At 43.0% G+C, this 15,684-nt stretch overlaps 1 protein-coding gene across 2 annotated transcripts in view; it reads left to right on the top strand.

The window, feature by feature from the left end:
* LOC126213339 (large subunit GTPase 1 homolog) overlaps positions 1-15,684 on the top strand; it is a 171,014-nt gene that overhangs the window by 4,670 nt on the left and 150,660 nt on the right. For both annotated transcript variants that reach the window (XM_049941036.1, XM_049941037.1), the window contains exon 4: positions 9,537-9,710. In XM_049941036.1, the coding sequence (XP_049796993.1) occupies positions 9,537-9,710 (174 nt within the window). The remainder of the gene's footprint in view (positions 1-9,536; positions 9,711-15,684) is intronic.

Here is a 15,684-nt window from a genome sequence, read left to right on the forward strand (position 1 = left end):
TTGGAAAATGTGGTTCATCTGTAAAGGAGACCACTTATAAAACACTAATTCGACCTATTCTGGTGTACTGCTCGAGCGTTTGGGATCCCTATCAGGTCGGATTGAGGGAGGACATGGAAGCAGTTCAGAGGCGTGCTGCTAGATTTGTTACTGGTAGGTTTGGTCATCGCGTGAGTGCTACAGAAATGCTTCAGGAACTCTGGTGGGAGTCTCTAGAGGAAAGGAGGCGTTCTTTTCGTGAATCGCTACTGAGGAAATTTAGAGAACCAGCATTTGAGGCTGACTGCGGTACAATTTTACTACCGCCAACTTACATTTCGCAGAAAGACCACAAAGGTAAGATAAGAGAGATTAAGGCTCGTACAGAGGCATATAGGCAGTCATTTTTCCCTCGTTCTGTTTGGGAGTGAAACAGGGAGAGAAGATACTAATTGTGGTACGTGGTACCCTCCGCCACGCACCATATGGTGGATTGCGGATTATGTATGTAGATGTATATTGTCCGCATTTCATTTTCATATAAGACTGCACTCCAGACAATTACTTCCAGAAAAATATTTTCCTGCACTTAAACTTATATATGAAGTTAAAAATTCTGTTGCCAGTCTTATATGCTACTTTCGGTATCTAATTACCTACTCTGATACCCTCTGTGTCACCTGTTTCAATTCAGTGACACACTATTACATTTGTTGGTGTACTTGAGAAATCACAAAAAAGAAGAAAGAATTAAAGTTCAGGGAGAAGAAATAAGAACTTTGAGTTTTGCCGATGACATCATAATCCTGTCATGGCAAAGGAATTGGAAGAGCAGTCAAATGGAGTGGACAGTGTCTTGAAAGGAGGATAGAAGATGAACATAAAAGCAAAACAAGGATAATGGAATGTAGTTAAATTAAATCAGGTGGTACTGAGAGAATTAGATTAGGAAACAAGAAACTAAAAGTAGTTGCTGAGTTTTGCTATTTGTGCAGCAAAATAACTAATGATGGCCAAAGTAGAGAGGGTATAAAATGTACACTGGCAATGGAATAAAAGAAGAGAAATTTATCAACATTGAATGTAGATTTAAGTGCTAGGAAGCCTTTTCTGAAGGGACATGAAACTTGGACGATAAATAGTTTAGAGAAGAAAAGACTGGAGGCTTTCGAAATGTGGTGCTACAGAGGAATGCTGAGATTCTGTGGATAAAGTGTGTAACTAATGACTAGGTTCTAAATAGAATTGGGACAAAATGAAATTTGTGACACAACTTGACTAAAAGAAGGGATCGGCTGTTAGGACTTACTCTGAGATATCAAGGGATCAACAACTTAATGGGGCGGGGGGTTCAAAATTGTAGATGGAGCCCAAGAGATGAATGCAGTAAGCAGATTCAGAAGGATATAGGTTGCAATAGTTATTCAAAGATGAAGAGGCTTGCACAAGATAAAGTAACACTGAGAGCTGCATCCAAGCAGTGTTTAGACTGAAGATGACAACAACAATGTTATATAATCTCTTCAAGATGCAACCAAACTGTACAGAGAGCCAACTAAACTGCACATAAGCTGTAGAAAGCTCTTTTACTACATGGTGCTGCTTGTAACTTCTTCTTTCAGTTGTAGACAATCTGCTGGTAGAACACAGTAGCCAGTGAGAACTGCTGAGTCTAATCATTTCTTTCAGTGGAAAATCAAATTGATTACATTTGTTTTTGAGAGGGACAATAGGAAGAAAACTGGATGTGCAGGCAGGCTGGCCTGTAGTGAAACCTGAGGAAGATGGTGTTGGAATGTGACAATTTGGTTGCAAGTTGGCAAAGCTAATGTGTTCAACATGAAAATATGGTGGCTGTAAGAGATTGATGTGTACTGTAGCCTGAGATATATGTTTGTCATTGTGATAACCTACTTATGTCTTTTTTGCAGTTTTACCAAAAACTCCTACAGTTTGTTTAAAGTGTAATCCATTAGGAAAAAATGCCAGCTAGCTTTATTTATGCAACATGAGAAATTGCAAAAGACCAATCTGACTGACTACCAACAATTGACTCGTGATGTATTGTGTTCACGTCCCACCATTCATTGTCCACACAGTTACCAAATGTCAAATGCAGTGGAAGAACTGAGTACACCATAAGTGCACTTTTATCCAAAGTGTGTGCTACATACTGTGCTCTTTCATGGAATGATGCAAATGTTGGGAACAAATCTCCGTGTAAGTTTGGACACTGTGAACCGGAGGATAGTATGTGGTAACTACTATCTGTTGAATAGGTATATCTTTATGTACCTACTGCGTAAATATTGTTCCTGACCTAAAGTCTAGATCAGGGCCAGTGAGAGTCATGGTGGTGCTTATCCACTGCTCATAGGTTGACAATGTATCAGTTCTGCATAGCCAATGGGACAATTCTTTGACATAGCCAGTGAGAGTTGAGAAGACAGGCAATGTATTTCTAGCACCAAAATTGAAACCATTGTCTTGTTTTAAAGAAATATTTTGTGATTATGGTAGCCAGTGCTATAAAGTGGACTGATTTAAATGATTTCATTCTGCATGGCAATGTCGTCTGCTAGGGCACGCTCGTGGGTTAATTGCAGGTAGGCTACGTGAAAATGTATCAGATGTGGTGTGAAATGACTACGCAGTCAATCTGTGCGAGGACACTGAGTAAGTGGGTCAATGTTTTTTAATTAAATCATGGGAGAAGGTAGGTGGGTCAGTACATAAGAGTTGCACATTCAGTATATTAAAAAACATAGATCCACTTACCTGCTTCCACGATTTAATTGAAAGACATCAATCCCCTTACTCCTGCAGATCGCTTGCTTGGCAACACAGAGCAGAAAAAATATTTCCCTGCTCTTTCAAATATGTCACAGGTTGCGATGTTGTCCTTTGTTTGCAGATACTGACACAGTTTAAATAGCTGTGACTCAAACAAAGTGCAGTTAAATTTATAATCCTCTTTTGCAGCAATGTATTGTCCTTTGTTTCAAACGTATCACTTCAAAAAATGTCGCCTGCATGCTGCTCGTTCATTGGCTGCATAAAACAAACAGCTGACGTGCCTCCTTTTGTTCCCCTCTTACTCTCACGGCAAGTGCCGACAGTGTTCCTGTGTGAAACATGTAAGTACACCACTCACCCTATTCTAGACATTTACCTTCTTTCTGCTTCTGATTAATATTGACTTTACCACTACTCTGTATATATTATTTCAAATGAAATCATTAACATATATATCAGTGGTTTCATCTGAAATACGAATCTCTGTTCTCGTGACAAAAAATATGAATTACTTGCATTGTGTGGATGCCCCTCTTCATTTTCTGCTTTCTGTCTCTTACAGGAGTTTGTTTTATTGGCATCCTGCCCTCAGGTGGGATTACCAGGTGGGATTCACCTCTCCTCTCCGGGATGTGCTCCCCGATTTTTCTCGCGTACTCCCTGTCGGTCTCTGGCTGGGCCGAGAATTAGGATTTGACCTACTTTGAGGTCCTAAAGTATCAGTTGCCCCAGTGACCTTTTGGTGTCTTGGTGTTTCAGGATGTTACTATTTTTTACGCAGACAGCTGTGAAACTGCTGCTTTCTCACCTCCTGTCGGCCACGAGTCGGGGACATATAGTGTTTTTACAGTAGAGTTGACAGCCCTCAGCAGAGCCCTTTGTTTTGTTAAACGGGCCTCCCTCAACCGCATTTTAATATTCAGTGACTGACGGAGCAGTCTCCAGGTTGTCAATCAGTGTAACTCGGTCACGCTGCGGTCTCTGCTATTTGTGACCTTCTTACTGAGCTTAGCCCTGCTGCCTGCTCAGTTGTCTTTCTCAGGATCCCAAGTCATATGTGTGTCCCAAGGAGTGAACTGGCCATTGTTTGACTAGAGGAGTGATTACTCGCACCGTCGTTCACTTTGATAATCCCAGTTCTGGATTTGGAAGTGTAAATGAGACCTGTGCCCACTCGGAGATAGAATGACACGTGGTGGGCTGAGCCCCTCTAATAAACTGCTGCTCTGCGCTCTTCCTTCCGTTCCTCTCGGAAGATGTCCACCGCCGTATGCTCCCTCTGCACCGTTCGTACTGTGCTACCCTGTGGTTTTATTTTGCGGTTGGGAGCCTTACAGAAATTAGCTGGTATTCTGGCAGAATGCTCCCTCTTTCTGGCTCCCCGTGCCGAACTTGGTCTTTCAAATTCTTTGCCTCTAATATTGGCAGACGATTTGTAGTATGCTGTACTAGTTCTCTGTTGTGTCTGTGAAAGTGGTATTTATCATCAGATATAACGTTTTATCCTACCTTTGGGGTGGGGCAGTTGGGGTTGCACGGCTACCAACTATTATGGACTGTTCGTAAGTGTTACAGATTTATCACCTTAGGTAGGGTTATGGGAAGTTGCTAAAAGGAAATACACATTTTGCAATTTGAAGTGTAAAAAAATGGGAAAAATGTTCCATTTATATTTTGATGATCATATACTATTAAAATGTTGTATAGATTGTAATGTTTTCATTTCTGAAGCCCGTCTACGAATCATTTCATTTCCGTGGGTTACTGGGATAGGTTATGCTGAGTGATGATGAAAAGTTTTTTGTTCTTTCTTTGTCAGGCTGAAGAAGAGTAATAAAATTGCTTTTGAACGAACTGACATCACACGATTAAAGGTATTCATTTTTAAGCTGTTGCAGTTGTTCCATGAAGGTAGGTTTTTCTAAAAAGGTGATGTAACTAGATGCACAGTTTGTCAATTGATCAGTACACGCACTGTTATAATAATGGCCACCTCCATTAATTTTTTTTTAAATTGTGCCTGGGGTAAATTAAAAAAAAAAAATGAAATTTTCAGTAATTTTATGGTGATGTTATCTGTGTTGGATGGTTTTATTCATCTTTTTAAAATTCAAAAACCCTTTTTATTACAGTGTTAGCTGCTAAGGAATTTTTTTAGTACTTTGTCAATACCACAAGGAATTTTAGATGTTTTTTTGTTCCTTTGGTAACTGTTAAGTTTTCATAAAGAGAAGCCTGTCACAAAAAATGCAAACTTAAACAGTGAAAATGATACCAAAAGAACAGGTACTGTCTTCATGTAGATAAGGCTAACTGGCTAATGATCTCCTTCAGTGTGGATGCACTCACATTGCCCGAACTCTTACAGCAATCGGTAGATTGAGTGTCGTGAGTAATGAATATAGTGGGCAGGGGCACTATAAATGTAGTGTGTGGACAGTAAGTTGGGAATGTGGGTCTCACGGGGATCGTGTCAGAAATAAGTCCCTGCAGTCGCACTATCCTCTGTGTCCTCGGTGGCTCAGACGGATCGAGCATCTTCCGTGTAAGCAGGATATCCCGGGTTCGAGTCCCTGTCAGGGCACACATTTTCAGATGTGCCCGTTGACATTTATCGACGCCTGTAAGCAGCTAAAGGTCTCAGTGTCATTCTAATTTCATTCTTCGAGAGCTGCAAGATCACCAATGGTATCTGTTCTTTTGGACATGTCTGAAAGAACAGATACCATCTTCATATACCTTTTCTCAAGATTGGTAACTAAGGGGTTGTGGTTTTGTATACCCTTGTCTCCAGTTTTGTAAAAGTATCGTCTCTATTGCTGTGCAGGCTGAGTTTGTCAGTTCATGAAACAGCTTCTGGTGCAGTACACTGCTAAGACAATTTCTGCCTGCCACTATTACACAGTTATGCCCCAGCACATTCTCCACATCGCTTACTAATAGAAAACGTCTGGTCAATGGTGGCCGAGCAACTGGCTCGTCACAATACGCCAGTCACTACTCTCGATGAACTGTGGTATCGTGTTGAAGCTGCATGGGCAGCTGTACCTGTACACACCATCCGAGCTCTGTTTGACTCAATGCCCAGGCATATCAAGGCTGTTATTATGGTCAGAGGTGGTTGTTCTGGGTACTGATTTCTCAGGATCTATGCACCCAAATTGCGTGAAAATGTAATCACATGTCAGTTCTAGTATGATATATTTGTCCAATGAATACCCGTTTATCATCTGCATTTCTTCTTGGTGTAGCAATTTTAATGACCAGTAGTGTGAAGATGGTGTCTGTTCTTTCGGACAAGTCCGAAAGAACAGATACTATTCGTGATCTTGCAGCTTTTGAAGAAAGTAATTACAATGGAATCCAGACCTTTAGCTGCTTACAGGCATTGGTATATATAAGGCTTACTGGCCAATGACCTCCTTCAGTGCGGATGCACTCACATTGCCCGAACTTTTACAGGAATCGATAGATTGACTGCTGCAAGTGATGAGTGTAGTGGGCAGGGGCACTGCAAATGTAGTGTGCGGACAGGTAGTTGGGAATGTGAGTCTCACAGGGAGCGTGTCAGAGATAAGTCTCTGCAGTTGCACTGTCCTCTGTGTCCTCAATGGCTCAGTCGGATAGTGTCTGCCACGCAAGCAGGAGGTCCCCGGTTCGAGTCCCGGTCAGGGCACACATCATTCGACTGTCCCCGTTGGTATTTATCGACACCTGTAAGCAGCTAAAGGTCTAGATTTCATTACAATTTCAGTAAACCTTAGTATGTGACTTAAATTTCAATGTGATTCTCGTGCCTGTTTCTGGGGAAAAAAGAGACAGACAGGCAGACCTGTAAGAGTTCAGATTTTATCAATTGAGGTACATAAATCGTAAAGTGAAAACTTTGATAGCTTTTGAAGGGACGTACTACACTGTGCTGGGCGGGCACACAATACTGCGACTGCAGTTTGGCACGTGGATCGGGGTGAGGGGTTGTGTCGGGTCAGTGGAGGGAAAAACAGAGGCGAGATGTGGGAGGAGAAGTGGGGAGGGGTAGCTGGTGGTTTGGAGGGAGAGGCAACAGGTGCTTCAGATACGAAGGCGACACGTGGGTTCTGAAAGTAGCAACAAGAGTAATTTTCTGAACTGATTAAAAAGATAGTGTAACAAATACTAACAAAGAGATAGAGGGGCTGGCCAGTACTTACCTCAACTCAGTACAGCCGATAGATACACAAAACAGAACAGAAAATTTACATTCCTAGCATTCGGAACTTTGTTCCTTCATCAGGGAGGAGAGAGGGGGAAAAAAGGGAAGAAGGGAAAGTGGATTCAGTTACTCACAACCCAGGTTATGAAGCAACAGGGAAAGGAAAACAGGGAGGGTAGTAAGGATGGAGGCCTGGTCGTCAGAGGGAAGCCGAAGATATTCTACTGTAAGTACTGTGCCAGCTTCAAACCAAACAGGATGCAAACAGAAGTAAAGAGGTATATAGTATAAAGATAAACAGAATTATGTAGGAAGAAAAGATGCGTGAATGGCTAAAGAGGAGAGGGAAAAAGGAGAAGACTGAAGAGTAAATGGGAGTGAGATTGGTTAACATAGGTTCAGTCCAGGTGGATGGCGGGATGAAAGGATGTGTTGGAGTGCAAGTTCCCATCTCCGCAGTTCAGAGGGACTGGTGTTGGGTGGGAGAAGCCAAATGGCACATATGGTGTAGCAGGTTCCTAGGTCCCTAGAATTATGCTGGACGGCATGCTCCGCTACTGGGTATTGGACATCTCCTAGGCGAACAGTTCGTCTGTGCCCGTTCCTGCCTCCATCCTTACTACCCTCCCTGTTTACCTTTTCCTGTTGCTTCATAACCTGGGTTGTGAGTAACTGAATCCACTTTCCCTTCTTCCCCTCTCTCCTCCCTGATGAAGGAACAAAGTTCTGAAAGATAGGAATGTAAATTTTCTGTTCTTTTTTGTGTATCTATTGGCTCTACTGAGCTGAGGTAAGTACTGGCCAGCCCCTCTATCTCTTTGTTAGTATTTGTTTCACATCTTTATAAGAGATTTTCCATTAATCATTTAAAAAGATAGTGTGTGACCTGTGACATGAGAATGTCAAAATGTAGTAATTTACCACATAACAGGCACTGAGGGCCAGACTGACTGCTAGATATTATTAGATATCAGACTAGTCCTTCGTCAGATGTAGACAAAATTTAAAAACACACACACACACACACACACACACACACACACACACACACACACAGGTCCTGTAATCTCTGGGTGTTAACGCCTTACTGTCATTGCTTCTGAGGTGAGCAGTGACACCCCCCCCCCCCCCCCCCCGCCAGTTAGTGTTAGGTGTACAGAAGAGGAAATTGCTGGTTAAGGGGAGAGACAGCAGGGCAGGGGTTGAGGAAGAGGTAAAACTGTTTGTGGGAGTGTGCAAAGACGTGTGGATGTGTGGATGGCAGCAAGAGGGAGGGCAAAGGGAAGGTGGGGAAGTAACGAAGGGGAAAGGACTGTGAAAGTGTGCCTGTGGGACAGGAGGCAAGTGTAATACTAGAGTGGGAGCAGGGAAGGGAATAAGCAGTCGGATGACAGGGCTAGCGTAGGTCGAGTCAGGGAGGTGCTGGAATGGAGCATATGCTGCAGGAAGAGTACACAACTGCACAATTACAAAAAGCTGGGTGTCAGTAGGAAGAATCTAGAATGCACAGGCTGTGAAACGGTCGTCAGAATGGAGCGCACGCTCGGTGACGTACCGGTCCGGCCGTCTCGCGGCCGGTGCGGTGGTGGCTGCCCGTGCAGACGGGCAGCTCTCCGGGTCTCGTGCGCACTTAGAATGTGGCACAGTGGTCGTAGGTACGATGGCAGATCACACGACTACTTTCACGAGTGACCCCGTGTCTGATAGTGTGGGAGAGGCCTGTGACGGGAGTGTAGTAGACGACAGTGGAAGGACACGCAGGAAGATCTCGCACCTAGGTCTACTGCGGGGATACGGGCGACGTGGCGACAGGTCGAAAGGGGGGTCGGAATAGTGACGCGCGGAGATATCGTGTAGATCGTGTGGGTGGCACAGTACTGTGGTCGCCATTTATTCCGTCCAGGTTTTTCCACCATTCGAAACTGATATGTCTGCGTAAGCAGAAGAAACTGACGATCAAAGTCCGAAAACAATTTACTGGACTGTTCAGTTAACCGAAACAAATTCTCAGAGTATAACACAGACACAAAACAGTGATCCGTCTTCGAATCACAACTACGTACGAGAATAATGTAGAAAACGACTGAAATAATTTCCTACTAGTCTTTGCCAGAGACTTCTCAGATATACCGAGCCTAATCCGGAGATCGGCGAGAAGATCCGAGCCGGGCTGCCAGGGCGGCAGCTATCCACGTCTGCCGGCGGCCGACGAACCGCCGACGTACGGCCGAGCACCGGCCTTTATAGCTCTTTGGCGGACGAGTACCTCGGAACTATTTTCCATCACGCGGTTTGACGTGTGAAAATAGTTCCGGGATCTGCAGCGGCCTCTTCCTTATGTTTATGTGGGCCAGTAGTGGCCCCTGGTGGCCGCCGGTGTCTTTGCTGTGTTGTTGTTGTTGTTGTTGTTGTTGTTGCCATTCACCAATATTGCCTGTCGGTTTTGTAGTGCTTCGGTATGCCTGCGAAACGGGCAACCCGCGGCTGCAGGCTGTCAGTCATGTCAGGCGCCGCGATGTCCGGTGGAGAAGGCCACGGCAGAAACGTGACAATCTGTGTGACTACGCAGGCCGCCGTGGGACGAGACGACGACGGCGGAGGAGCTGCAGGCGAGGGAGCGCGAGGCATTCCTGGAGTGGCGGCGGCGGCTGGCGACGCTGCAGGAGGCGGAGGGGCTGGTGCTGACGCCGTACGAGAAGAACCTCGAGTTCTGGCGCCAGCTCTGGAGGGTCGTCGAGAGGAGGTGAGCTGCCCACTGCTTGTGTGTATCAGTGCCCTCACTTGCAAAGTTTGCCCCCCCCCCCCCCCCCATCTCTCTCTCTCTCTCTCTCTCTCTCTCTCTCTCTCTCTCTCTCTCTCTCTCTCTCTCCCCCCCCCCCCCCTCTCCCTCTCACACACACACACACACATACACACAAATAAAATCAACAAACTGCAAGGGTGGACTCCTGACTGAAAATGGAAAAAAAAGACCCAGAAATACATCATTGTCACAGCAGATTGTGCTGGAGAATGAAAGTTCCTCTGACTGTGTGCCGTGTGTTCCATTTTGTGTTTCCGGTTGTGTGATTAACACGGCGTACTGTAAGCAGCAGAGTGGCGCCGTATTTGTGTCGGGAATGGGCCGAGACAGTGTCTGTCTACGGCTGAGCAAATGGAAATGGTCGAGAGGCAGCTGTACTGAAACAAGTATCCTCACAGACACCGACCACGTCACACAACATTTCGAGCCATTTTTGTTACACCGTGTTGGTGGGCCAATTGCCTGGCCCTTGTACTAGGGTTTGTCTCATTATCCTGTAGAACCTGGTCCTCCAGATCAGATGTATCCACAGTCCAGTGCCTCCCAGCATGTTTGCCTCGCTGAAAGGACCCCCGTGATCACACAAACATCCAAAAAGAGCTTGAAATGTTGTTTGGTGTTGTCTTTGTCTATGAGGTTACTTGCTGTGTAGCTGTGCTGCCTCTTGCCCATTTCCATCTTCTCAACAGTATGCAAACACCATCTCGACTCGCTTCCGACACACATACCGGACTGTTCTGCTGTGTACAGTACACTGTGTCAATGATGCCGTCTGCAGCTTACAAGGGAAACACGGCATGCGCTCAGAGGAACTTCGTGAGTGCCATCTACTGTGTCAACACTGCATTTTTGGACACACATTCGTAGGACCTTTTTCCCTCCATTTCCAGTTAGTGATCCGTCCCTGCAGTCTGTCAGTTTTATGCCTACTTCTTCGCCTCTCTCCCTACACCCTGCAAATTCTTTCTCAATATTTTAAATGGAGCAATAAGGATTCTCGGCGAAACATTGTATTTGTATTAACTAAATTAAACTCTTTTTTGCTGCCTTGTTTTACCAAACATTTTTGTTGTTTTGCACATCGTTTGTTTTGAGTTGTAAGCAAGTGTTACAGTACATAGTTTATTTTCAGCAGTGGATGAATCTGGGTGCTTTAATCTCCAGTTTTCTTTGAGGCTAGTATAGACTGACCACCCAGTCCATCTTATATAGCAGGACTGACTCTATCGGTATATTCTCTTATAATGCCTGCTTTTCATGATGGCATGTTTTTTATCCTTTGTAATGAAGAAATATCTACCTGATGTCTGTAGGACATGGAAAAAAATCCTTTGCCTTTAAAATGTTACCTATCATGTTAGAAATTTTATCTATAAAACATATAATGCACCATTTCCTTTTTGGTAAATCTATGTTGTTCACTGGGTACAGTAGGGATCTAACGTGTTACTTCAGTTTCTTATTGAGAATGTTACCAATACTTTTTAATTAAAATTAATCTTTCCCAGTGATTGTTTAAGGCCAGGAAATGAACTGGATTTTATTTATTTATTTATTTATTTATTATTATTATTATTATTTTTTTTTTTTTTGCACGCCTTTTTGTAACCAGTGCGGCACTGCCTCTGCTGTTGCTTTCATTTCCATTATTTATTCTTCGTAGCTGTAAGGTTGTCACACCATTTCTTTAGTCAGAATCACAATGTCAGAGCAAGAGGTACCGTCATCTGTTGTGCAACACATTATAATAAAGTTTCTCACAACGGATGGTGTGAAATGTGAAATTTTGAAAAGACTTGCAGCACAGTTTGGGGACAACACCCTGAGAAGGATTCAAGTGTATGCATGGCACAAGCAGTTTTTGTGAGCTCGAGAAACAGTTAATATAGCTCACCATTGTCACCCGAGGACCAGCACAACTAAGGATAATATTCAGATCGTTATGCAGCTAATCGAAGACAATTGCCAAATAAGTTTTAGAAATTGCTGCTGAGGTTGGTATAAGCTGCAATGGTGCTTTGGCGATAATTACTGACATCCTCAGATTTCAGAAAATGTCCGCAATGTGGGTGCATCATCTTCTCAATGCAGAGCACAAATTTCATCATCTCGAGGTGTGCAAACAGGTACTGACGTGCTACCAAAGTGAGAGGGGACATGTTTTTTTTGCACAGGATTGTGACTTGTGACGAAATGTGGGTGCACCGTTACACCCAGAAATAAAAAAAAAAAAAAAAAAAAAAAAAAAAAAAAAAAAAAAAACCACCGCAGAATCACGCAAAATTATGTCTTTGCACCATTCAGAGCGATAAACCATCTCTGCACTGGGAAGGTTCTTGCAATAGTCTTTTTTGATTTTAAAGGAGTTCTTCCCATTGATTTTCTCCGTGAACATTGTATTGTGAATGCTCCTTACGATGCTAACTTACAGACCAAACGAAACATGCATATTGTCAGGTAATGTGTGCATTTCCAATCCGGGATGTGATTTTGCTTCATGACGACACTCGGCCCCACTCAGCTACCTGAACTTGACAGAAAAATTGCAATCATTTGCGTCACACTAGAAAATCCTCCCTACAGTCTGGACTTACTGTCCTGAGATTTTAATTTGTTTGGAGCACTAAAAGGAGCAATTGGACAACACAGATTTATTGAGCGTGTTTGTGCTCAACTGGCTAATGTCATAGCCGCATTTACCTTATGAAAACAGGATCAAGAAACTGCAGTCCATTGGGAAAAATGTGTTTCCCATTCAGAAGGCTACTGTGAACCCTCCTTTTTACACATTTCAGCAGAATGACTGAAAAAAGTGTAAAACGCAGGAGAACATAGGAAACACAACAAGTAAAAAATGAATGAACTTCTGTTACTGTCATTCTCTTTGTATTGTTCAAAATAGGAAATCAAAAAAAATTAACTTTTATGTATTTAAAAATGTCTGAAATAATTAATGATGTTTGTTTCTTTCTAACAGCAATTACCTCTCCTCTATGCGAAACCACATTAAAGACATATTCATTTTCTAATGTGAGACATATTGTTGATAATCATCATAAAGCCGGCCGCTGTGGCCGAGCAGTTCTAGGCACTTCAGTTCGGAACCACACGACTGCTACGGTTGCAGGTTCGAATCCTGACTTGGGCATGGATGTGTGTGATGTCCTTAGGTTAGTTAGGTTTAATTAGTTCTAAGTTCTAGGAGACTGATGACCTCAGATGTTAAGTTCCATAGTGCTCAGAGCCATTTGAACCATCATCATAAAATTACAGTAAATAAAACTTGTAACACAGTATTGGTTAATACACAAAATTTGGTAATCTTCAAAAACTGAGAAAATAGTCACAAAATCTACAGCCTGTTGCCTACGAGGAGGTTACTCGGTTCACAGATGTCCCGGGTGAGAAAGAGGGCAGAAATTGTCATGTTACGGACCATCTTGAGGAGGAATGTTTATATCTGACAACAGGTCGTACCAACCTACGATTGTGGTCCTAATGTGGATTAGCATTTTTAACACAGTAGTAACAGCAGTTCAGGAGAACTCATTATAGAGATGGCCATCTTCAAAAGCAGTGTGTATTTGGGGTAAATGACTGTGAAATTAAATTAAAGCTGTTGTAATACAATGCTGTGAGCAGTAGGAAAGTTGCTACTACAGTCAATATTGTCAGATCGAGATTATCATTGACGCAGTGACTCGGCATACTTTCCCACCCTTCCAAACACTCAAACCTATAATACAGGTGGCCATGTCCCATCACACTGACAATGAAATTTTCGTGTACTCTGCTAATGCTACATTATACGATCTATAATTTTTCATATTATGTGTGTTTTCTGCTTTGTTCTGAGGCTGAGTTTGATCAGGAATGTGATGTACTTTTGCAGAAATCTGTATGGAAATCAGTGTTAAAGATCATGATAATGTCAAAGAAAAATGAAAATGCAGGAAATACAACATGGAATCTTTAATGACGAGAAGTCATTGTATTGAGAGAATAGGACTTCAATTGGGACTGAAAAAAAATGAACGTAAAAAGTGGGAAAACGTAAAATGTAGGAACATAAAAACGTTTTACTGTGTATAGAAAAAAAAATTTGCACGTATGAATTTTTGTGAAACTAAAATAACTTATAAAAAAATCCAGTTTGTTAGGTGCATCCTTATGATTGATTCACCCTTGTAGTTAACAACAGTCACCAGTGCAGGCAGTGCACCCTCAGATGCACTGTATGTCTAGCTGTGAACATGACTATGTGACTTCTACATCTACAGCTACATACATACTCCGCAATCCACCATACGGTGCGTGGCGGAGGGTACCTCGTACCACAACTAACATCTTCTCTTCCTGCTCCACTCCCAAACAGAATGAGGGAAAAATGGCTGCCTGTATGCCTCTGTACGAGCCCTAATCTCTCTTATCTTATCTTTGTGGCCTTTCCGCAAAATGTAAGTTGGCGGCAGTAAAATTGTACTGCAGTCAGCCTCAAATGCTGGTTCTCTAAATTTCCTCAGTAGCGATTCACGAAAAGAACGCCTCCTTTCCTCTAGAAACTCCCACCAGAGTTCCTGAAGCATTTCTGTAACACTCACGCGATGATCAAACCTACCAGTAACAAATCTAGCAGCACGCCTCTGAACTGCTTCCATGTCCTCCCTCAATCCGACCTGATAGGGATCCCAAACACTTGAGCAGTACTCCAGAATAGGTCGTATTAGTGTCTTATAAGCGGTCTCCTTTACAGATGAACCACATCTTCCCAAAATTCTACCAGTGAACCGAAGACGACTATCTGCCTTCCCTACAACTGCCATTACATGCTTGTCCCACTTCATATCGCTCTGCAATGTTACGCCCAAATATTTAATCGACGTGACTGTGTCAAGCGCTACACTACTAATGGAGTATTCAAACATTACAGGATTCTTTTTCCTATTCATCTGCATTAATTTACATTTATATATATTTAAAGCTAGCTGCCATTCTTTACGCCAGTCACAAATACTGTCCAAGTCATCTTGTATCCTCCTACAGTCACTCAACAACGGCACCTTCCCGTATGCCACAGCATCATCAGCAAACAGCCGCACATTGCTGTCCACTCTATCCAAAAGATCATCTGTGTAGATAGAAAACTACTGCAGACCTACCACACTTCCCTGGGGAACTCCAGATGATAGCCTCACCTCCGATGAACACTCACTATCGAGGACAACGTACCGGGTTTTATTACTTAAGAAGTCTCTGTACGCAGTTCAAAACCTGAGACACATTTCAAGTTTAGACTGTGTACGCATTTTCACTTTACGGCAGCGAACATTGTCGGCACGCTGAGATGACGTGCGTAACATTGATGTAGGATCATTCCACTGCCAGTGTGAGATGTCAAACATTGAAGGTACGTCTTGTAGCTGCTGTTGTGCTCATCAACACTGTCTGATGTCCACTGTGTACAAATTACTGCTCGTAGACACCCCTCAGAAAATCTGGCAGAACTGCGTCCCGACTTCTCGGAGGTAACTGGGAGAGTCGTGTCGATCCAGACAGTACGCAGCTGCCCTGCCACGATCAGTTGAGCCTGCAAACTGATGTCGAGAATAATATGCAGGAGACTGGAAAACAAAATTGAGGGTTTGTTACGTGATGATCAGTAAGCCTTAGGACAGGTGAAGACACCAGATAGCAATTCTGACGTTGCACTTGGTAATGGAAAAGGGATTTCAGAAACAAACAAGATGCTTTCATTGGGTTTGTTGACCTAGGAAAAGCATTTGATGTATTAAAATGATGTAAGATGTTCAAAATTCTAAGAAAAATAAGAGTAAGGTATAGCGAAATATGAGTAATATACAATACTAGCGAACCTGGCAATACTTTGTAATTCTAAATGTGTATGCAATTGAAT

This window comes from Schistocerca nitens, chromosome 11, assembly GCF_023898315.1.
Source record: "Schistocerca nitens isolate TAMUIC-IGC-003100 chromosome 11, iqSchNite1.1, whole genome shotgun sequence".
In the NCBI taxonomy this organism is placed as follows: Eukaryota; Metazoa; Arthropoda; class Insecta; order Orthoptera; family Acrididae; genus Schistocerca; species Schistocerca nitens.